The sequence below is a fragment of the Onychostruthus taczanowskii genome, unplaced genomic scaffold (assembly GCF_017590055.1).
Source record: "Onychostruthus taczanowskii isolate IOZ18803 unplaced genomic scaffold, ASM1759005v1 scaffold253, whole genome shotgun sequence".
Lineage (NCBI taxonomy): Eukaryota > Metazoa > Chordata > Aves > Passeriformes > Passeridae > Onychostruthus > Onychostruthus taczanowskii.
The window spans coordinates 13,095-35,818 of NW_024499830.1; the positions used below are offsets into that span (position 1 = coordinate 13,095).

The following is a 22,724-nucleotide window of genomic DNA, read 5'->3' on the forward strand; positions in this document are numbered from 1 at the left end:
TGTCTGGATTTAATTCTGGCTCGGGACTGCCCTTCTGGGGTTGGTTTGTTGTTTCACCTGGAGCCGGGGCTGCTCCCTGCTCCTGGCTCTGTGCTGTGTGCCCAGCAGCTGCTGCCCTGGCCCCTCTGAAGGGGACAGCATTCCTCAGCCTGCTGCAGTGCCTGAGCAGCAGCAGCTGCCGAGGTTTGGCTCCGAGACAGCTTGCTTTGTCTTTGCTGGAATGCATTCCCAGCCCTTGAGTACTTTTAGATATTCGCTGTGCATTCCTCAGGGCCCGATACGGGGTTAAATAGTCGGAAATCCGCCGGGCTGGAGGGGAGGGCTGTGTGGGGCTGGCAGGGAGCAGCCTGCTGAGGCTGCCCTGCTCCTCCCGCTGCCTCCAGTGTGGGCAGGACCATGGGGGGCCACTCCTGTGGGTGCCCCCAGTGCCCCTGCCTGCCTCGCCAGCCCCTCCGCGCCTCTCCTGCTGCGGGCACACAAGGAGTGTCCTCTCTGTCCTCTCCTCTGTGCCCTCTGCCGTGCCCCTGACTGCAGAGCTGAGCGTGGCTGGCACGTCAGCAATGTGTCTTGGGGACTCCCTGAATTGCCACCTTTCAGGTGTTGGTGGCCATGTGCCTGCAGCCAGAGTTCACTGGCCTGGAGCTGGTTCAGGATCTGGCTATAAATACTGTGAGGAGGGGAGAAGGAAGCGCTGGGAAGACGTGGTGTTGGGGGCAGGTGGCCTGTGTCCACTGCCTGAGGTGGCTCAGACCAAGTCCCCAGGTAAAGGGCACCTGGATGGTGGCTGTGGTGCCCTCCCTGTGGCACCAGGGTGCCCCTGGGGCTGGGTAGTAGCTGCTCTGCTGGAGCTCCAGACTGGTGTTCCCACCTTTCAGCAGTGTGATAGCTTGTTTGACCTCAGCTCGTGTTGACTCAGTTATCCTCATCAGATTTTGTTGATTCTTCTTGATCTGAGCTGTTCTGGGAATAACCATTGCCTTCCTGGTTTCTGTCTGTAGGGAGAGGTGTCCCTGGGGTTTGCTGCACTGGTGTTACCTGGAGGCACTGAGCTCTGCTGGAAGTGAGTCCTGCTCTGCTGAGGGAGCTGTGCAGCCTCTGGAGCTGGGCCTGGGCTGCCCAGCCATGGCACACAGGTCTGGCTGGTTCTGTGGCCTCCCCTGTGCCATGCTGCCTCTGAGCACTGGGAAGTGCTGGGTTTAACCTTAGAGCTGATCAGCTCCCGGCTGTTTTGCTTTGCAGTTGCGGCTCCCAGCTCCTCCTGACTCTGTCCCAGGCTGGATTCCCCCAGAGACAACACCACTGGCACAGGTGTGAGATCTCTCAGCACACCTGTGGAAGGAGGGGCCCCAGGTCTCTTCACACCTCACCTGCCTGTAGGTGTCTGAGGCAGGCTGGGAGTCCCGGTGCCCAGCTGTGGAGTGTGCAGCAGCTCTACTTTCTCCAGGGACAGGAGGAAGATGCCAAGCCCATGTTTAACCAGGAAAATTGGAATGAAAACAAGGCTCAGATAGATGAGCTGGTTTTGCTGCCAGCACTTGAGGAGCTGCTGTGTTGCACTCTGACAGATGGATGGACAGACACCTCCTACCTGCAGTGCAGGGTCCCATGCATTCATCCGGCCTGGAGACAAACTCAGAACTCATCTAGGAGCCCAGCCCATGGTGGCATGGGGGGCAGGCCCTCTTGCTCATGAATCACAAGGAGGATTGTAATTATTTTTCCTGCTGCACAGTCTGATCCTGCCTTTAATTAAACAAGTGCTGTCCTGCTGGAGGCAGGGACTGCTCTAGCAGGGCTGGACAGGTGGACTTGAAATTCTCTGAAGAGAAATGAGAGGTGGGGAGACTGAGGAGCACCTTAGCACAGGTACTTCCAAGGTTGGAAGGGTTGGCAAAACCTCTGCCTTGGAGCCCCTTAGCTCATGTTGGAGGAGTGGTCACACAGCAGGCACTGCTGGCGTGCTTGGTCCCTGAAGAACATCACCTGCTACCAGCACTACTGGCCCAGGGCTGGTGTCTCAGGGCAGCCTGGGTTGTCACAGGTTGTTTTTGAGGAAGAGGAGTGTGGAAGAACAGGTTGTAAAAGAATAGAGATGGTGCTGAAGGCAGTCTCACCCCTGCTGAATTGCAGCTGTAATAATTACCAAAGAGTGGAAGCAGCCTTGCCCTTAATAGGTCACAGCTATGTCCAGTAAGGATGGGTGTTAGAAAAGAGCGGGTTAGCTGGTCAAGAGTCCATCAGAGTCAGAGTTTGCTGGCTGTGCTGTGAGGAGGAAGGGTCAGGATGTGCTGTGAGGGACAGGAAGGAGTTAGCTGGTCCTGCAGAAGGAAGAGGGAAGTAGAGAAGGAGGCAGTGTCGCATGGAGCTGCCCAGGAAGTTTACAGAGAAGGTATGAGTTTTTTTCACTGTAGGATAATAAACTGAAGGTGCCAGTCAGTTTGAGCCCAGTGTTGATTGGTGCCAAGCACCATCACTGATAAATGGTGCCCTGTGTGAGGAGAGAACACCTACAAGAGAGGAGGTGTCTGAGCCCTGCTCGGGCAGCAGAGCTGGGAACACCGCGGTGGTTTGGGCTGCAGAAGCAGAGTCTCTGTCCCATCCCAGAGCCAAGACTGTGCTTGTGGTGTAGAGCCTGTTCCTGATTCCAGCTGTGTGAATTGTCACCACCTGGTTCCAGAGCCCTTGGCCTGAGTGTGACATTGTTGTGGCTCTGTGGTTAAGCTGGTGCTTGACTCCTCTTCCCCTGGCACGTGTCCTGCTCTGCTCCAGCAGTGCTGCTGTTTGTTACCTGGAGAGGTTCTGAGGTGTTGCTCTGGAACGTGCCTGAAGCCTGTTTGTCTGAGGGGAAGGGTGTCCCACAGCCTGTGGGGGCACTGGGCAGCCCCCCCTTCCTGTCTGCTGTTGGCAGCAGGGTCCTGGGGCCAAGGCAGCTCCACGAGCTGTCTGTGCTGGGGACAGCATGGCTCCTTCTCTGCAGAAACTGGTGGAGGAGCCCAGCTGTCTGTCTGTCTGTTCTCCTCTCTCTGTTGACAGATGGGGATGGCTCTGGTGCAGTTGAGAGCATGGGGAGCACGATGTGATGCTGGGGAACAAAGGCCCCTCCATATCCTGGCTCCCTTACCATGGCATTGTGAGATTAGGCACCAGGTGAGGGGAGAGCTGGAGCTTGGTTAGGCCAGAAACCCTTTTTTTGTAGCCTCAGGAAAACAAAGGTTTGGGAAAGAGTGGTGGTGCTGACCTGGGAGGGGGGATCAGCCTGCATGCAGACACGTTTGGTGTTTTCCAGGCTCAGCAGCCAGGCACTTTCTCTGTTTCCTTGGCAGTGCAGATGCATCTCCTGCAGGTGGGACGGGGCACCCAGGCTCTGTTGCTGTTGTGTGCCCAGGGGATGGGCACAGGGCTCTGTGCAGACAGCTGCAGGCTGCCAGGGGAGCTCAGAGGCTCTGTCCCTGACCCTGCCATGCTCCGTCAGTCTGCCCAGGGTGCTCCAGGACTGCAGCCCGTTCCCTGTCCTGCCTGAGCAGCAGGAGCAGCTGCAGCAGCCCCCTGGGCCAGCGTGGGGGTGGCTGTGGTGGCCCAGCACTGTCACCCCGAGCCAGGCTGCCTCTCTGTCCCTGATCCTGATGGTTGCCTTTCCAGGCCTGCCCTTGGGATTGTGCTGTTTCTGGGAAACGGCATAGCTGAGTGGTGGCTCACAGGGTTTGTCCTGAGCCTTTTATCCATTGTCCTTTCTCGTTTTTTCATTTTCTCCCTCTTGGTCTGACTGGATAAATGAGTGGGGGGCGGACCAAGACTCTGCCAAGCATCACGCTGCAGCAGGAGGGAGACGTGGGGGTGGTGTCTGAATTCCTGGCACCACTGGACACTGTGGTTCTCTTAGATCACCTAACAGCTCCAGCAGCCCTTTGTTCATGTCCTGGGGCTCTGCTGCAGCCTCAGCACTCTTGCTGGGAGCTTCACAGACGCGTCACATCAGCTGGAGAAACACAACTTGAAGGCTTGGTCGTGGCAGAGAGGGGGTGGAACCTGCTCCAGATGGTTCCTTAAAGACAGAGAATGGGCTTAGAAGGCCCTTTGAGATTCTGCTGTGTGTATACATGTCGCATGTGACTCTGCTGTGTGAGTACATGTGTGTGACTGCTGTGTGTGTATGTCATTAGACATTGCTGTGTGTGCACATACTTCCCCAGGTGCTGTAGCTGACCTTTCTCTGAGCAGAGTTTGGAGTACCTGGTCTTCACAGGTCCCTTCCAGCCTCACCCCCTGCATGGATCTGCATGGATCTGTGCTGCAGGTTGCCTTTTGGAGCGAGCTGCTGTCCCTGACAGCCTGTCCCTCCTCCACCTGCACCTTTGCAGTTCTGGAGCTGTTGGCTCCCCAGAACATCCCCTGCTGTTTGGATGTGCCTGGCAGCTCTGTTCTGGAGTCTGCAGGGCCTGGGATGCCTGCCTGCTGCTGCTGCAGGCTGTGAGGACAGGTGCAGGTCTCTTGGGCAGGGCAGGAGGTGGCTGGTGCAGGTTTGGAGCAGGACAGTTGTTTCCCCATGCAGGGACTGAGGAAGGGGTGCAGGGGTCCTGTTGTCCCTGCTCAGGAGTGGCTCATCTCGTCCTGATGTTGGCCAGTGCCTCCTCCAGTGCCACCCGTCCATGCTGCTGCTGGCCCACCATGCCACGCTGGGGTTGTGAGGGCAGAGGGTTGTTCCTGGCTCAGGTGGGCATCTCCTTCCTTCTGGGAACACTCTGCTTCCCTGTGGACCTGGAGCTGTGCCCTGCCCTGGCTGAGGTACAGGCACACCTCGTGATTCCCCAGCTCCCCAGGGGCAGGGACTTTGCTGCTTGTGCCTCTTGCTGGCTGGAAAGCTCTGCCAGTGGGTGTTGGGCATCCTGGTGTTGTCAGGGAGAATCATGTGCAGGGTCAGCCTGGGGCTGCCCCACTGCCCAGGTGTTCCCCTGCTCAGCAGGAGCCAAAGGTGGATCTGCCAGGGGGAGCTGTGTTTGCTGCTACCAGCGTGTCTGGTTTCCCAAACCGGCTGAGCCTGTTCCTGTTTCTGTGGGTAACCCCGGTCCAGCCCCAGTGTGGGGTGTGGGAATGTTCCTGGGGCAGGACTGGCCTCCCCACTGAGCGTGAGCTGGGCTGGCTCTGACCTGGAAGGGCTCATTCTGGGCACAGCTTTGGCTGTCACCGTGTGATGCTGCTGTCAGCACTGGGTATTTCTCTTTCATAAACCGATGCCAAATGCAGTGCTCTGGATCAAGAGGCTCGCTAATAATTGTGCGGGGCTTTCATCCTTTCTCACTCCTGCATAGATCAGCCAGTTGGAACGAGCCCAGAGGAGGCCACAGAGATGATTAGAGGGCTGGAGCACCTCTCCAGTGATGAAAGGCTGAGAGACTAGGGATTGCTCAGCTGGGAGAAGAGAGGGCTCTGGGAGACCTTAGTGCAGGCTTTCAGTACCTACAGGGGCTCCAGGAAAGCTGGAGAGCGACTTTGCACAAAGACTTGGAGTGACAGCACAAGGGGAATGGCTTCCCACTGCCAGAGGGCAGGGCTGGATGGGATCTTGGGAAGGAATTGTTCCCTGGGAGGGTGGGCAGGCCCTGGCACAGGGTGCCCAGAGCAGCTGTGGCTGCCCCTGGGTCCCTGGAAGTGTCCAAGGCCAGGCTGGATGGGGCTTGGAGCACCCTGGGCTAGTGGAAGGGGGCCTTGCCATGGCAGCCAGTGGGATTGGATGGTCTTGATGGTCCCTTTCTACCCAAACCTTTCTATGGTTTGGCGTCCCAAAGCTGCCATCACATAACTTCCAGTCCAAACAGAGTTTGGCACTGAAAACCCAGCACCAGGTGTCTCCATTCTCCAGTTAAGGGGGAAAAAAGCCACCCCGTGACAAGGACAGGATGCAGAAAGGAAGAGGCAGGTCTGTAGGGGGGAGCTGTGTGACTGGGGATGTGTGGTGATTTTGGGGTGTCACTGGGCAGGGTTTGGCCCATGAGGAGCCCCCCCAAAAGCTGCTGGTTCCATCTGATGAGTGATGTTGACCACACTCAGTATGTGACTGGCAGCAGCGAGGGATGTGTGAGGGGTTCATTGCTTTCACAGAAGCCTGTGGACCACTGGAGCCAAGAGGCTGCCCTGGGAGGATCTTATTTGGTGGAGCCAGGGTCCCAGAGGAGTTTTGGGCCATCCCCCCAGGTTGAAGGTTTGAGCAGCCTGCTCTGGCCTCATCCTGATCCTGTCCTGAGCAGGAGGCTGGACTGGAGATCCTCAGGTACCTTCCAACATGAATTATTTAATGGGTCTGTGGTATACAAAGGATTGGAAGGATATTGTATCAGATTATATCTGTCCCTTTAGACTGAAAAATCCATGGGTCTAGGTTGCTTTTTTTGACTTTTTAAAATTTTGAAGTATCTGAATTTAGTTTAAGAACTTAGTGAAAACCCTTGAATGTGTTTGCATGCATTTGGCTCTCAAGGGGCTGCTGAGGGAGGATGTTACACCTGAAAACCTGGTGAGGAGCCTGAATTTCGGTTTTCTGCCTTTTTTTGCAATGTTGTCATTTTTGTGGAGCATTTCTTACCTTTTGGCATATGGTTCTTTACAAACTCTTTTATACCTGTCCGTAATTAATGACTATTTAATATATTTCCAGTTGGCTGCACCGTGGCTGCTCTGCTCTGCGCATTGTAAGAGTTTATGTCCCTGAATTTGAATTGTAGGACAGTTTTGTAGCTGTTTTCTGCCTTATCTACCCTGTGAATACTCCCATGCTTCAACAGAGAATATCTTTGTAATGCACCCTGCTTTGCAAAGCCTTTCCCCCAGTTACACCCAGCTGCTATTATGTTGGTACCCCCTAATCTTTAGCTTTTTTTTGTTAGTGATAACTTCCATCACACTCTGAGCTGCTGGATTCCTGTGTGCTGGAATCTTCCCGTGCTGATTCTGGATTCCTGTGTGCTGGAATATTTCTGTGCTGGTCCTTGTGAGCTTTGGGCTTCTGGGCTGCCAGGAAACAGGGAGAGATTTGGCTTACCTTTTTTCTTTCTTCAAACTTCTATTTTTGATGTACTCTGAGTCCAGTTTGGATATGGAGGGACCTGGGTTGGGCACATTTGGTGGTGTTTTATTTTATAAATCAGAAAATGTTGAAGTCGGGGGAGTTTCCCTTTATTGGAGATGTTAAGTGTGGTGCCAAATCCAGGGGTTTTCTTTGTCAGCTCTGGGAATTGGGGTAAACTTTGATTAGCAAAGGGGATAATTGCCAGTCTCCAGAGACGTGTAATCAAGGTTTCACTCTTAGATCTAGTAAGAATTTTTACATCAATTTCGAGTGTCACAAGTGAGTCTCCTGTGCAGCCTTTGCTTTGAGTTGTTGGGCTGAGCTGAAGTCTTCAGCTCCCAGAATACTGACCTGGAAATGACATGGAAATTCATGTCAGAGGCAGCGTTTGCAGCTCTTGGTCACATCCTCTTGCCATCTTTCATAAATATAAATATAAATCCTGCATTCAGGCATGAAAACACTGTAGTTCTCACGTTTGTTTTTTCTGGCTACCGCTGTTGGCTGGTTTTACTTTTTGTCACATCTAAATGTTTTATTCGGGTCCAGTGTAAGTGATTCTGCCAAGTGGGACGCAGCTCCTGCAGTTCTGCACATGGGCTGTGCCCAGCTCTGGCACTGCCACAGGGCCTGGAAACCTTTTCATTTTCTTTCTAAGAAAAAAGAAGGAGCTGGGAGCTGCTGCACCGTACACAGCCTGGGTTTATTTATTTAATAAACCTAATGTCCTTTATAAGTGTGGACATGTGTTCTGAGGCAGCAGTGCCCTGGGCAGCAGTGCTCAGCCCCTGTGGTTATTTTCCAGTGTGCAGACTCTGGCAGGTCAGCACCATGTCTTGTCTGGAATTTCCTTGCGTTCTAAAATTAGGAGAAGGCTCTAGGAAACAATAGCAAATCAAGTCTCTAAACTCCTGCTCCTCTGGACCTTTGTTGTCATTTAGACTTTCACCCACTTCCTTTTCACTGAGCTGGTCTGCATTAGATAAACAGAGTCAAATAGGGCCAGTGATGAGCTGGTGAGAGGGGTTATTTTTTAAATTTATTTACTCCTTACACAATTATTATGGTTCTTTAGGATGTCAGAGGTGTGAACTTCCCATCAGTGCTGTTCATCCCTGATCACTTCTCTGTGCAGAGTGAGAGCAGGGCAGCCCCAGGGGCTGTGCTGGGCTTTGTGCCCCTCAGACACACCTGTGCCCAGCAGTGCCTGGCACCTGGGAGCTGCAGAGCCTTGGGAGCTGCAGGAACTGCTCCAGTTACAGCAGCAGAGCTCGTGGCTGTCCCTGCAGGAGGGGGAGCAGCTCGCTTGTGCCCTGTGCATCTTCTCAGGGTCACGTTTGCTCCTCCCTTGTCTGCTCTGTGCTCTCGTTTTCTGCAGTGTTGGGGGGTCCTGAGGGTGCTCCACAGCTGAAGGTACCCTGCAGGAATTCCTGGGGAGTCCTGCCCAGCAGCCCTTGTGCAGGTGGGCACCTGGAAAGCCACCTGGAAAGGCACCAGGAATTCCTGGGGAGGCCTGAGGGTGCCCCACAGCTGAAGGTACCCTGCAGGAATTTCTGGGGAGTCCTGAGGGTGCCTCACAGCTGAAGGTATCCTGCAGGAATTCCTGGGGAGTCCTGCCCAGCAGCCCTTGTGCAGGTGGGCACCTGGAAAGGCACCAGGAATTCCTGGGGAGGCCTGCCCAGCAGCCCTTGTGCAGGTGGGCACCTGGAAAGGCACCAGGAATTCCTGGGGAGGCCTGCCCAGCAGCCCTTGTGCAGGTGGGCACCTGGAAAGGCACCTGGAAAGGCACCAGGAGCTCCTGGGGTGGCCTGCCCAGCAGCCCTTGTGCAGGTGGCCACCTGGAAAGGCACCAGGAATTCCTGGGGAGGCCTGCCCAGCAGCCCTTGTGCAGGTGGGCACTTGGAAGGGCACCAGGAGTTCCTGGGGAGGCCTGCCCAGCAGCCCTTGTCTAGGGCGGCACTTGGAAGGGCACCAGGAGTTCCTGGGGAGGCCTGCCCAGCGGCCCTTGTGCAGGTGGGCACCTGGAAAGGCACCTGGAAAGGCACCAGGAATTCCTGGGGAGACCTGCCCAGCAGCCCTTGTGCAGGTGGCCACCTGGAAAGGCACCAGGAATTCCTGGGGAGACCTGCCCAGCAGCCCTTGTGCAGGTGGCCACCTGGAAAGGCACCAGGAATTCCTGGGGAGACCTGCCCAGCAGCCCTTGTGCAGGTGGCCACCTGGAAAGGCACCAGGAATTCCTGGGGAGGCCTGCCCAGCAGTTCTTGTGCAGGTGGGCAGCTGGAAAGGCACCTGAGGAGGGAGGTTCAGAGCCTGCTCTGGTTTGGTCCCTCTCAGTGTGGGCTGCAGGAGGAGCCCCGACTCTGGCCGTGCTTTGGGACCTCTGGATGACCCCAGGGTTGCCTCTCCTGTGCTGCTGTGACCCCTCCCTGCCTCTCCTGAGGACAAACAGGGGGTGGTGTAATTTAGGCATGGCCTGTGCATGTCACTGCACAGACCTGGGTTCGTTCTAGGTCCCTTCTGAGCATTTTCTGCAGTGGCCCCACATTGTTGTTTGTTATTCCCAGTATCTGAAACAATCCAGGAAATGCAGCAAACACCCCAGCCCTGGTTCCCATCCTGTCCAGGAGCTGACCTCTGGCAGTGGTTAGAATCAGCTGCAGTATGTGGTCAGTTGATAATTACAGTACATTGTGTTTACTGAACTGGTGGTGGCTTGGAGGAGTGATTGGTGGATCCTGGAATTTGCCATTTGCAGCTGATTCTGGGAGCCCCAAGGGGTGTGTGAAAAAGTCAGATGTTGTGAGGGCCCTTCCAGCCACCGTTCCTATGGCTGTGGTGCTTCTAGAAAGGAGTTTTCATGCCTTGTCTAGTTTAGTGTTACCTGGGGCCGTGCTGACAGCTCACCTGTGCCTTTTCCACCTGGCACAAGGGGCACCAGCCTGTCCCTGGTGGTGTGGGGACCTGCCAGTGATGTCTTGACCAAACGTGCTGCTCAGAAGGGATGTGCAGCTGCAGGGACAGCTCTTTGGGGTGGTGGTCTCCTTAGCTTTCTCCTTTGTTGGCCCTTCTGGACCTGCCTCACAAACTCAGGTATCTGCTGCAAGCTGCTCTAGGTGACCTCCCTGTGCTGCTGGGCTGCAGAGCCTGAGGGGAACTGTTACTGTAGGGAACAGGGAATGTCTGCTCTGTGTCCTGTGCAGGAGGGAGGAGAGCAGTGGGGTACCAGATGCTAAATTAATGATCAGCCTCAACTCATTTGTGCCTTTTTTCTTGTACCATCATAGCCCTTCACGGGGATTCTGATCCATTTGGTGACTGCCCCTGGCTGGGCTGGGGTGGTGGGAGCAGGCAGGGGTCTCAGGGGGTTCTGATCCATTTGGTGACTGCCCCTGGCTGGGCTGGGGTGGTGGGAGCAGGCAGGGGTCTCAGGGCATTCTGATCCATTTGGTGACTGCCCCTGGCTGGGATGGGGTGGTGGGAGCAGGCAGGGGTCTCAGGGGGTTCTGATCCATTTGGTGACTGCCCCTGGCTGGGCTGGGGTGGTGGGAGCAGGCAGGGGTCTCAGGGGGTTCTGATCCATTTGGTGACTGCCCCTGGCTGGGCTGGGGTGGTGGGAGCAGGCAGGGGTCTCAGGGCATTCTGATCCATTTGGTGACTGCCCCTGGCTGGATGGGACAGGGGGAGCAGGCAGGGGTCTCAGGGGATTCTGATCCATTTGGTGACTGCCCCTGGCTGGGCTGGGGTGGTGGGAGCAGGCAGGGGTCTCAGGGTGGGTACTCAGGCTTCTCCTGAGATGAGCTGTGTGTTCCCCAGAGCTGCTGCTGACCCTGCTGTGTCACTTCTGTCTCAGCCTTTCTTCAGGCTCCTGAACCTGCGCAAGCTGGGCCTGAGCGACAATGAGATCCAGAGGCTTCCGCCCGAGGTGGCCAACTTCATGCAGCTGGTGGAGCTGGACATCTCCCGCAACGGTGAGGCCATGGCTGGGCAGGAGCAGTGCCCAGACCCACTGTGCTCCCCTGCCCTCGTGCTGGGGAAGCTGTGCCTTTCCTGGAGCTGGGGAAGCTGTGCCTTTCCTGGTGCTGGGAGAAGCTGTGCCTTTCCTGGTGCTGGGGAAGCTGTGCCTTTCGTGTTGCTGGGGGAAGCTGTGCCTTTCCCTCGATGCTGGGGGAAGCTGTGCCTTTCCTGGTGCTGGGAGAAGCTGTGCCTTTCCTGGTGCTGGGGAAGCTGTGCCTTTCGTGTTGCTGGGGGAAGCTGTGCCTTTCCCTCGATGCTGGGGGAAGCTGTGCCTTTCCTGGTGCTGGGAGAAGCTGTGCCTTTCCTGGTGCTGGGGAAGCTGTGCCTTTCGTGTTGCTGGGGGAAGCTGTGCCTTTCCCTCGATGCTGGGGGAAGCTGTGCCTTTCCTGGTGCTGGGAGAAGCTGTGCCTTTCCTGGTGCTGGGGAAGCTGTGCCTTTCGTGTTGCTGGGGGAAGCTGTGCCTTTCCCTCGATGCTGGGGGAAGCTGTGCCTTTCCTGGTGCTGGGAGAAGCTGTGCCTTTCCTGGTGCTGGGGAAGCTGTGCCTTTCGTGTTGCTGGGGGAAGCTGTGCCTTTCCCTCGATGCTGGGGGAAGCTGTGCCTTTCCTGGTGCTGGGAGAAGCTGTGCCTTTCCTGGTGCTGGGGAAGCTGTGCCTTTCGTGTTGCTGGGGGAAGCTGTGCCTTTCCCTCGATGCTGGGGGAAGCTGTGCCTTTCCTGGTGCTGGGAGAAGCTGTGCCTTTCCTGGTGCTGGGGAAGCTGTGCCTTTCGTGTTGCTGGGGGAAGCTGTGCCTTTCCCTCGATGCTGGGGGAAGCTGTGCCTTTCCTGGTGCTGGGAGAAGCTGTGCCTTTCCTGGTGCTGGGGAAGCTGTGCCTTTCGTGTTGCTGGGGGAAGCTGTGCCTTTCCCTCGATGCTGGGGGAAGCTGTGCCTTTCCTGGTGCTGGGAGAAGCTGTGCCTTTCCTGGTGCTGGGGAAGCTGTGCCTTTCGTGTTGCTGGGGGAAGCTGTGCCTTTCCCTCGATGCTGGGGGAAGCTGTGCCTTTCCTGGTGCTGGGAGAAGCTGTGCCTTTCCTGGTGCTGGGGAAGCTGTGCCTTTCGTGTTGCTGGGGGAAGCTGTGCCTTTCCCTCGATGCTGGGGGAAGCTGTGCCTTTCCTGGTGCTGGGAGAAGCTGTGCCTTTCCTGGTGCTGGGGAAGCTGTGCCTTTCGTGTTGCTGGGGGAAGCTGTGCCTTTCCCTCGATGCTGGGGGAAGCTGTGCCTTTCCTGGTGCTGGGAGAAGCTGTGCCTTTCCTGGTGCTGGGGAAGCTGTGCCTTTCGTGTTGCTGGGGGAAGCTGTGCCTTTCCCTCGATGCTGGGGGAAGCTGTGCCTTTCCTGGTGCTGGGAGAAGCTGTGCCTTTCCTGGTGCTGGGGAAGCTGTGCCTTTCGTGTTGCTGGGGGAAGCTGTGCCTTTCCCTCGATGCTGGGGGAAGCTGTGCCTTTCCTGGTGCTGGGAGAAGCTGTGCCTTTCCTGGTGCTGGGGAAGCTGTGCCTTTCGTGTTGCTGGGGGAAGCTGTGCCTTTCCCTCGATGCTGGGGGAAGCTGTGCCTTTCCTGGTGCTGGGAGAAGCTGTGCCTTTCCTGGTGCTGGGGAAGCTGTGCCTTTCGTGTTGCTGGGGGAAGCTGTGCCTTTCCCTCGATGCTGGGGGAAGCTGTGCCTTTCCTGGTGCTGGGAGAAGCTGTGCCTTTCCTGGTGCTGGGGAAGCTGTGCCTTTCGTGTTGCTGGGGGAAGCTGTGCCTTTCCCTCGATGCTGGGGGAAGCTGTGCCTTTCCTGGTGCTGGGAGAAGCTGTGCCTTTCCTGGTGCTGGGGAAGCTGTGCCTTTCGTGTTGCTGGGGGAAGCTGTGCCTTTCCCTCGATGCTGGGGGAAGCTGTGCCTTTCCTGGTGCTGGGAGAAGCTGTGCCTTTCCTGGTGCTGGGGAAGCTGTGCCTTTCGTGTTGCTGGGGGAAGCTGTGCCTTTCCCTCGATGCTGGGGGAAGCTGTGCCTTTCCTGGTGCTGGGAGAAGCTGTGCCTTTCCTGGTGCTGGGGAAGCTGTGCCTTTCGTGTTGCTGGGGGAAGCTGTGCCTTTCCCTCGATGCTGGGGGAAGCTGTGCCTTTCCTGGTGCTGGGAGAAGCTGTGCCTTTCCTGGTGCTGGGGAAGCTGTGCCTTTCGTGTTGCTGGGGGAAGCTGTGCCTTTCCCTCGATGCTGGGGGAAGCTGTGCCTTTCCTGGTGCTGGGAGAAGCTGTGCCTTTCCTGGTGCTGGGGGAAGCTGTGCCTTTCCTCTCCCTCAGCGCTCCTCAGCTCTGACATGTTGCCATGTCTCAGGCTGCCACCACTACCTGCTGTCCCATTTTCTTAAGCCTCTTTTGTTCTTTCACCTGTTTTTTTCCAGACATTCCAGAAATTCCTGAAAGCATCAAATTCTGCAAATCCCTGGAAATCGCAGACTTCAGTGGGAATCCTCTCTCCAGGTAGGAAGGCACGTGCAGCCCATTTGTCCAGCAGAGAAATTGCACATTGTGCCTGACTTTCTCTGATCTTCATCTTGTGATTGTCTCCCTGTGAAGCCAAGGCTGGGGTTGCCCTGCCTCTTCCAAAGCTGCTCTCCTGGCAGTGGAACACTTGGTGCTGGAGGAGCTGGGGTGAGCTCCATCCTCGGGGCCTGGGGCTGTGGGTGATGAGCTGCTGTTTTGCTGGTGTAAACAGTGAGGATTTCTGTCCTCTTGCAATGAGTTTGTCACTCCCTTTGCACTGGTCACAAACCAGAATGGATAAGGGCTTGTGCTGCAGAGGAGAAAAAGCCTGCATGTCATGCTCTGCACCCTAGAGTCCCTTTTTGGCCCCACTCTCAGCTCTTTTTGCCCTTTCTTAGCCCCTTTTCCACATCTCTTATTCAGAACTGAGGACAGCCATGCTTTGTACCCCGTGTTTGGTTGTTTCCCTCTTACCTCAGTGCTCAGAGCTGTGCCCAAGCAGAAATCTGATTGTCTTTCAGTACTCTGGAGCTTTTGATACATAAATCTGGGATTCCGTGTGGCTCCCCTGCCTTGCTGAGCCTCATTTCCAGGCACTGTTCTCTTGCTGCAGGGGTCCCTTTGTGGCCTCAGGTGTCCAGGTCCCTTTGTGCTCAGGGCAGGTGCTGCCCAGGTTTGAGGCACGTTTAACTGTGCTCCCTCTCCTGGTCCCAGCACTGCTGGAGTGGGACAAGCTTCCCTGGTGGTGACAATCCCTGTACCACAGGAGTGACCAGCACTTCTGCTCCAGGTGTTACTTGTCAGAGCTTTTTCTGCTCATTTCAGATGACTTGGGGGGGGTGGGTGCTGAGTGGGCTCTATGAGCTGCCTGTGGAAGCAGAGGAATTTCCTCCAGGAATTTCCTTCCAGGGCTTTTCCCTGTTCTGTCACACCTTGGGTCTGCTGTGATGGTGCTTGGTGCTGGGGAATGCTGCAGTGTCACCTGCAGAGATGTCCTTTGTTTTGGGCACTTGGAATGCTTGGGAGCCCTCCTTTCCTCAAGTCTAAATGCTCCCATGGCATGGTTTAGTCTGGGACTTGTGCTCAAGTACTGCAGGGCTGAGTTTGCCATCCTGGACAGGTAATGCCTGGTGCAAGTGTGTTTTGTGGTCTGGGAAGCAGAACTTGTCCTGGATCAGCATCCAGGGTTGGTGATGGTCCCTGTTCTTCTCCTTTCCACACCTTGATGCCAATTGGGATGAGATTGGCTTTGGTGGATTTGATGTTTTGGGGGATTCTGTGCTTTGCACGCAGGATTAATGGAGTCTGTTCATGTTCTCACAGGCTGCCTGAGGGCTTCACCCAGCTCCGGAGCCTGGGCCACTTGGCCTTGAACGATGTGTCCCTGCAGAGCCTCCCCACTGACATTGGGAAGTGAGTATGGCCTGTTGTGGCAGCCCTGGGGAGGGGCTGGGGTGGGGACACCTTGCTGCTGGCACGGGGACAGTGGCAGGGCCTGGAGGGACAAGCCAGGAGCAGCTTTGCCCTGGTGCTGACAGAGAGCACCTCTGAGCCTTGGTTTGTTAACAGACCTTCCTGCTAAGGTTCCTGTCCTGCTCCCAGCTGCTTCTCCTGCTGTGGTTGTGGCACAGCAAGGATTGATCCAGTCTTCTGAAATCCAGTTTTTCCCGGTGTTCTGAGTGCCCATTTGCCCCTTTCCAAGCAGGTGTGGGCTGCCTGATGATGTTTGATTCAGATTTCTGCTGCTGGCCAGTGGCCTCGTGGGGTGCAGTGCCTCTCCCATGGGGTTAGGCTTTCCTCATGTGAGGGGTTTGACCTTTTTGGGCAGGCAGTCCTGTTGTGGCAGCGTGTTCCTTGTCCTGAGTGTGGGCACAGTGTTGTTCCTTGTGGCTGCAGCAAGCACCGTGTCCAGCAGAGCCATTTACATCGTGTTTCTGTTCCCCATCTCCATCCACGTGTGCACATCCATGCATTGCACAGGACACAAGGGGTGGTTCCAAGGGAAGGGAGATGAGCAGCCCCTTGTATCCCTGAGCCCTGTCCAGTGAACCTGGCTTTCTTGCTCCCTTTTCTCTTGCAGTTTGGCAAACCTGGTGACTTTGGAGCTGCGTGAGAACCTGCTAAAGACTCTCCCCACGTGAGTGTCTGTCTGGGGGCTGTAGGAGTCTCCTGCCTGGTCCTTCTTGCTGCTTCCTCAGGGACCAGTGCAGGCACCATCACTTGGCTTGGGAGGGCTCAGGCTGGGCACAAATAGGCTGCACCTTGCTGGATTTCCATCAGTTGGAGTGAGGATGGTCCAGGGCTGGAGAGCAGCAAAGGATGTTCAGAGCCTGTACTCAGCCTGTGTAAGGATTGATTTAGAATAGACAGGGTTCCCAAAAAAAGCTGCTGGAAATAGTGAGAACCCCATTTTTCCTGAAGAGGTGGAGCAGGCAATGGATTCTTTTGGAAAGAAGGAGAAAACTGTGGATGGGGGTGTAGGAGGAGCTCCATGCACAGTGAGTTTCAGGATTTGAGGAGCAACAGGATACAGCTGAAGGGTCCATTTTGCTTCTGACATCTGTTCTGTTGGATATCCCTCCTGGTTGTTCTGGGTGGGATAACTGCCTCCCCTGCAGCAGACAAAAATAAGCCAGCAAGGGAGAAGAGGTAAGTGTTGTTCCAGGTTTTGGAGTCAGGATAGGGATGAGTTCCAGGCAGGGAACATGGCTGGTGGAGGTAATACTCTCCAGTGGATGGACGTGGAGAACTGTCCTGTTGCTGCTTTAGTCTTTGCTCAGGCCCATCAGAGTTTGTTGAGTTTTCTGCCCTCCAGCAGCTCTGTCAGCTCGTTTCCTGCCTGCTTATGCATCCCACTGATGATTCCCCCAGCTTTCCTGAAAGGATTCTGCTGACTCCTTTTTGAACAGCAGTTTGGGGCCACATGAACTCCTCAGTGAAGTGTACAGCTGTTGTCACCTGTGCTCAGAGCTCTCTTGCAGTTCCTGGCAGGAGCTCAGTTTGTCTGCTGGCACTTCCCCCTGTGGTTACAACCTGTGGGAGCACAGATCAGTCACAGATGGCCTTGTCTGATGCCAGTCAGCAGGTTCCTTGTGCACAGCAGCAGCACTGGTTCCTATTTTGGGAATTCACACAAAGGTGACACGAGGGGGCAGCTGAGGTGGTCCCATGTGGAGTATCACCACAGAGGACAATATGGGTTTGAACTCCTTATCATGGAAGCCCAGGATGGGTTGGAAGGGACCTTAAGGCCCATCACATTCCAGCCCGTTGCCTTGGGCAGGGACACCTTCCACAAGAGCAGGGTGCTCCAAGCCTCGCCCAGCTTGGCCTTGGACACTTATTCTGGGCTGAGAACTGGCAGGCAGGGGGAGTTGGGGTCCTGGTGTTGCTCTTCTGTCTGTTCTTGTCCTGGGTCTCACACAGGCAGGTGCCACAGCTGGCTTACACCATGTCAGCAAAGAGGTGCAGCAGCTTCAAGGTTGAGCTTCCAAACTGCAGAGAAGGTGTTCCCAATAACTTTTGGCCATCTCAGAACCACCAGATCTCTGGAGTCTTTAGAATTCAGTCTGTGACCACAGCCTTTGGGTTTTTGGGGAGATCTCTCTTGCTCAGTGCTCCCGTGTTGCCCTTTGGTAGAGCTGGGTGCCATCCAGCAGGATGGTAGTGTGCTATGAGGTTTTGGTGGTTTTCACTGCAAGGTTAATCCAGGCTTGAGACTCACTCTGTAATGCAAATTCAGCCGGTTTTCGTCTTTCCCCAGTTCTCCAAATTCTGTTTTGGGATGATTTCCAAAAGTAGAACGTGGATCTTGAAGGCCAAGGTAGTTCTGAGCAGAGGTATCAGTCAAGTACAAGATGGCAGTCCATGGCCAAACCCATTTCAGTGATGCTGTGGGGTTCTCTGCCTGAGGCCCTGGGACTCACTGTGGCTGCACGTTGTGCATAAGAACAGCTCTAAATGAGATCAGGTGACCTTGCCAAAGAGGAGAATGGCTTAAGCAAGAAATGGCTGGTGCTTTGTTCCCAGTGGATAGATAGGTGGGCTTCAATGCTGAGAGTTTGGAGCACCATAATGCATCAGAGTCCTTTTGGTATTTTGTTGTTGTAGAGCTTCTTGAAAGATCCAGCTTGTAGTGACCTTTGTTTGCCAAAATTCCATGTAATTGGTCAGTCTTCAGATGCTGACTGAGTTCTGGAATGGTTCAGCTTGTGATCACCCCTTGTTTCTCCCATGCAGCTGGGCTGCTGCCAGAGACTTGGGAAGGGCAGCTCTCCTGGGTTCTTTTGGAATAGTGGAGGGTGGTCTATACTGAGGCCTTCTGCCAGATGTCATCAGTGTGGGTTGCCCAGCTGTCTTGTTCCTGTTTTGGGAATTCAAGCTGTGAAGGTGCAAAGGGACAGTCAGGGCTGCATCACCTCCAGAGGAGTTAGAGTTGGTGTACATTCATGGTGAAGGAGTGCTGTGCAACAGGATCCTGTGGGTGAAACTGTTGATAAACCTTTGCTGCAGTTTATCTCAAAATCCACCGCTGCATGCAGCAGGAAATTCATTTTCCTGATAACCCAGATGTGTTTTTACAGCCTGGCCCAGGCAAGACAGCTCCCTTTTATTGCACCCCCAACAGGCTTGGTTTGGGTGGCCTTGAGAGGTGGAGCTGTTTCCAGAGAAATATGGGGATTTCTCTATTGGAATGGTTCCCTAAGAAGAGAAGGAAGCTCTGGGGAGTGGGCAGGGCTGGCAGCTCCACCCTGGCACACGGTGAGGGGCAGCAGTGCTCTGGAGGAGCTGGAGTAGATGGGTCACACTCGGTGTGAGGACAAACGAGCACCTGGGCCATGTCATGAGAACCCCCCGTGGGTTTGTGGCACTGCAGGGCTTGCCCACCGCAGGTGTGGTGTGTGGGGTGGGTGTGGACAGGTCCTGTGCAGTGCCTTCATCGTGAGCTTCTGTCTGCACACGCTCCCTCAGCCGAGACATCGGGCCGCTGTTGTCTTCCCTTCCCCTTCAGCAGCATGAGCCTCCCGTCTGGGGGAGCTGAGGCTGTGGAATTGTCATTCCTCCCTGTCCCTGCAGCTGTGTGCTCCCCTTGCCCCCCACACATGTCCTGTCCTCTGCTGAGCACCTCCTGTTGCCTGTCAGTCCGTGCCCAGGTCCCTGTCCTCGCTGTGGAGCAGGCAGCCATGGGAAGGTGTGGCTGCTCACCTGCTGTGCTTTTAATCCAAGGGTGTGTTGTGGTGGGAGGAGCAGAGGGCAGACTGGTACCAGTGGGACTGCTGGAGCCTCTGACCCAATTCCCTGGGGTGAACGGCCTGGCCTGGGGAAGGGACCAGCTCTACAAAGTGCTGGGCTCAGAGGGACCGTGAGAAAGGTCAGGAGTGCCCCACCTGCTTTAGGAGTTACTGGAGATCATGTGATTTGTGCAATGTGTGTCCCAGATGCTAACCTTCCGCTCTTTATTTCTTGTTTTATCTCTCTGTCCCCTGTGCCTTGCAGCTCCCTCTCCTTCCTTGTCAAGTTAGAGCAGTTGGATCTCGGTGGCAATGACCTGGAAGTGCTGGTAGGTGAGGGCTGGTGGGGAGGGGTTTGGGTGGTTGGCAGGGGCAGATCCTGCACCTCGCTGCAAGTGGGTTTCCACCTGAAATGTAAAGAGATAGACCCTCGGGTTATTTGGGGAGATTCTGGTCTGCCCAGCATGGCCCAGTCATCATTCCCAGATGAATTTTCTCTTCATGTGTCAGCCCTTGTGTCTTGTGTCCTGCTGGCCTCACACACTGCCTGCCCTGTCCTTTCCAGCCTCTGGGATGGTAATTCTTCCTGTCTGGCTGCCAAGGATCTTTCCTTTCCAGCAAGACTCTGGTGCTTCCCTTCTCTGTCCTGCACTGCCCCCAGCTGTTTTTCTTCTCATCCAGCTTCCTGCCTTTCTGCTTTCTGATGTGATTTCTGCCCCACAGAGTGCTGGGCCATTCCCTGTTGTCCATGGCAGTGAGGGTAGCCCAGTGTGGGGGCCCTCTCCGTGGAGGGTTCAGCATGTGGAGAGCAAGGGCACAGTCTGAGTTCAGGTTATCTGGGCATTTGGGGACACCCCGTGATATTCTGTCATTTGCAGCTGTGGATTTAGCTGTTACTGAGTCTTCCTCTTTGTGCTCTGGAAGGGTCTTTAGCAGAAACTGTTCAAAGCTGGGAGGCAGAGGTGTTGAGGCAGCTTAGCTGTGCACAGGCTGAGCTCACCTGTGAGAACAGGTGTGTGACACTTGAGCCATGCTCCAGTGGGGCCAACTCCAAACCCAAGTGCTGATTGCCTGGGGGGCTGTGGGGTGTGAACATATGTCTGTCACAGCTGATGGTGCCACTGGGTCATCCTGAGCTGGCCAGTGGTACCCAAATGTTTATTTTCATGTCTGAGAGGAGGAAGATGCATTTCTTCTGTAAGGCCAGAATTTCCAAACCCCTGGAATCATGGAATCATTTAGGTTGGAAAGAGCATCTGAGGCCACTGAGTTCAACCACTCTCCCAGCATTGCCAAGGCCACCACTAACCCAAGTGCCACATCCACACAGATCTTAAGTCACCCCAGGAGACTCCACCTCTGCCCAGGGCAGCCTGTGCAAGGGCTGGACAGCCCTTTCCAGGAGGAATTTTCCCAGTATCCAACCTAAACCTCCCCTGGCACAACTTGAGACCGTTTGCCTTTGTCCCTTGTTCCCTGAGAGCAGAGCCTGAGCCCCGCCTGGCTGCACCCTCCTGCCAGGGAGCTGCAGAAAGCAAGATCTCCCCTGAGCCCCCTTGTGCCCCAGCTCCCTCAGCTGCTCTCCATCAGAGCTGTGCTGCAGGTTCAGTTCTGCCTTGCCTGCTGACACAGTCATGCTGTTGCAGTCCGTGTTTGGCCCTGGAGCTCCTGCAGCCATCCCAGACATTCCCAGTGTGCTGCTCTCTTGTATTGATCCCTGGGCGGTGCTGGCAGGGGTGAGAGGCAGAGCAGTGCCTGGCTTTGCAGAGGGGTGTATTTGCACATCCTCCAGCAGCCCCCTGTCCCTGGAAGGGGCTGATGTCCTGGCTGATGTCCTCACTGTCCTGTCTCTGCAGCCGGACACTCTGGGCGCGCTCCCGAACCTGCGTGAGCTGTGGCTGGACCGGAACCAGCTGTCAGCCCTGCCACCGGTGAGTGTCTGCTCAGCACACACCCCTGCCCTGTCCTGCTGCTCCCTGAGCCATGAGCACACACCCCTGCCCTGCCCTGCTGCTCCCTGAGCTGTGGGCACACATCTGTCCTGCCCTGCCCCTCCTTGAGCCATGAGCACACACACACCCCTGCCCTGCCCTGCGTTGCTGCTCCCTGAGCCATGAGCACACACCCCTGCCCTGCTGCTCCCTGAGCCATGGGCCCACACACCTCTGCCCTGCCCTGCCCTGACCCGACCCTCCCTGAGCCATGAGCCCACACCCCTGCCCTGCTGCTCCCTGAGCCATGAGCACACCCCCCTGCCCTGCCCTGCTGCTCCCTGAGCACACACCAACCCCAGCCCTGCCCTGCCCACTGCTCCCTGAGCCATGGGCACATGGCTGCCCTGCCCTGCTCTGTCACACCCTGATCACACACCCTCCCTGCCCCGCCCTGCCCTGCTGCTCCCTGAGCCATGGGCCCACATCTGCCCTGCCCTGCCGCTCCCTGAGCCATGAGCACACACACCCCTGCCCTGCCCTGCCCTGACCCGACCCTCCCTGAGCCATGAGCACACACCCCTGCCTTGCCCTGCCTGCCCTGCTGCTCCCTGAGCCATGAGCACACACACCCCTGCCTTGCCCTGCCCCACCCTGCCCTGCCCTGCCCCTCCCTGAGCCATGAGCATACACACACCCCTGCCCTGCCCTGCGCTGCTGCTCCCTGAGCCACGGGCACACACCCACCCCACTCCTGCCCTGCCCTGCCCTGCCCTGCTGCTCCCTGAGCCATGAGCACACACACCCCTGCCTTGCCCTGCCCCCCCCTGCCCTGCCCTGGCACTCCCTGAGCCATGGGCACACACCCACCCCACTCCTGCCCTGCCCTGCCCTGCCCTGCTGCTCTCTGAGCCATGGGCACAGAGCCCCTGCCCTGCCCTGCTGCTCCCTGAGCCATGAGCACACACCCCTGCCTTGCCCTGCCCTGCCCTGCCCCACTGCTCCCTGAGCCGTGGGCACGCATCTGTCCTGCCCTGCCCTGCCCTGCGCTGCTGCTCCCTGAGCCATGGGCACACACCCCCTGCCCTGCTCTGTCACACCCTGATCACGCACCCCCCCCTGCCCTGCCCTGCCCCTCCCTGAGCCATGAGCATACACACACCTCTGCCCGGCCCTGCACTGCTGCTCCCTGAGCCATGGGCACACACCCCTTGTGGGCTCTCCTCTCTCTCCAGGAGCTGGGCAATCTGCGCCGCCTGGTCTGTCTGGACGTGTCTGAGAACAAGCTGGAGCAGCTGCCCAACGAGGTCAGCGGGCTGGTGGCACTGACGGACTTGCTGCTGTCACAGAACCTGCTGGAATGCATTCCCGATGGGATCGGTGAGTGCTGTCAGCTGGGGGTGCTGCAGGACTTCCTTGGCAAGAAACAGAAACTTGGCTGTGCCAGGGAATCAGGGATTCATGGACACGGCCATCGAGGGCAGGAGCAGTGGGTGGGATGGGTGAGCAGAGCTCTGCAGGACTTCAGGTGCTTCATCTGCATCAGGCGTGTGTGAGGGCTGGGACCAGGCCTTGTTATCAAGATATTTTATGAAAAATCCTTTGCTAGGATTTTTCCCTCCTGAGGAGCTGAGGGCCTCAGGAAAGAAATGTAAACAGTAGCTGTCTGCTGCTGTGGAATGCAGCAGGTGCATCTGTGATTGGTGCATGTTAGTTGTTTCTAATTAATGGCCAATCACAGATGCAGCTGGCTCAGACTTTCGGGGAGTCACAAGTCTTTGTTATGCATTCCATTCTTGTTCTTTCTAGCCTTCTGATGAATCTTTCCTCTCTGTTCTTTTAGTATAGCTTTTAGGATAGTATTTTAATATAATATATATCATAATATAATAAACCAGCCTTCTGAAACATGGAGTCGAGATTCGCGTCTCCACACATGGGGCACCAGACACAACAAGGCTGGTGGGAGGAAAAGCAGAGCCTGCGTGGTTGGGTTGTGTG

General features: G+C 56.1%; 1 protein-coding gene across 34 annotated transcripts in view; it reads left to right on the forward strand.

Annotated features, from left to right (window-relative positions):
* Positions 1-10,910: 10,910 nt before the first annotated feature.
* The window catches only part of SCRIB (scribble planar cell polarity protein), a 99,069-nt gene continuing 87,255 nt past the window's right edge, over positions 10,911-22,724 (forward strand). For all 34 annotated transcript variants that reach the window (XM_041407096.1, XM_041407102.1, XM_041407110.1 and 31 more), the window contains exons 1-7: positions 10,911-11,028; positions 13,480-13,558; positions 14,885-14,974; positions 15,642-15,698; positions 19,058-19,121; positions 20,649-20,723; positions 21,959-22,103. In XM_041407096.1, the coding sequence (XP_041263030.1) occupies positions 10,995-11,028; positions 13,480-13,558; positions 14,885-14,974; positions 15,642-15,698; positions 19,058-19,121; positions 20,649-20,723; positions 21,959-22,103 (544 nt within the window). In that variant the 5' untranslated portion in view covers positions 10,911-10,994. The remainder of the gene's footprint in view (positions 11,029-13,479; positions 13,559-14,884; positions 14,975-15,641; positions 15,699-19,057; positions 19,122-20,648; positions 20,724-21,958; positions 22,104-22,724) is intronic.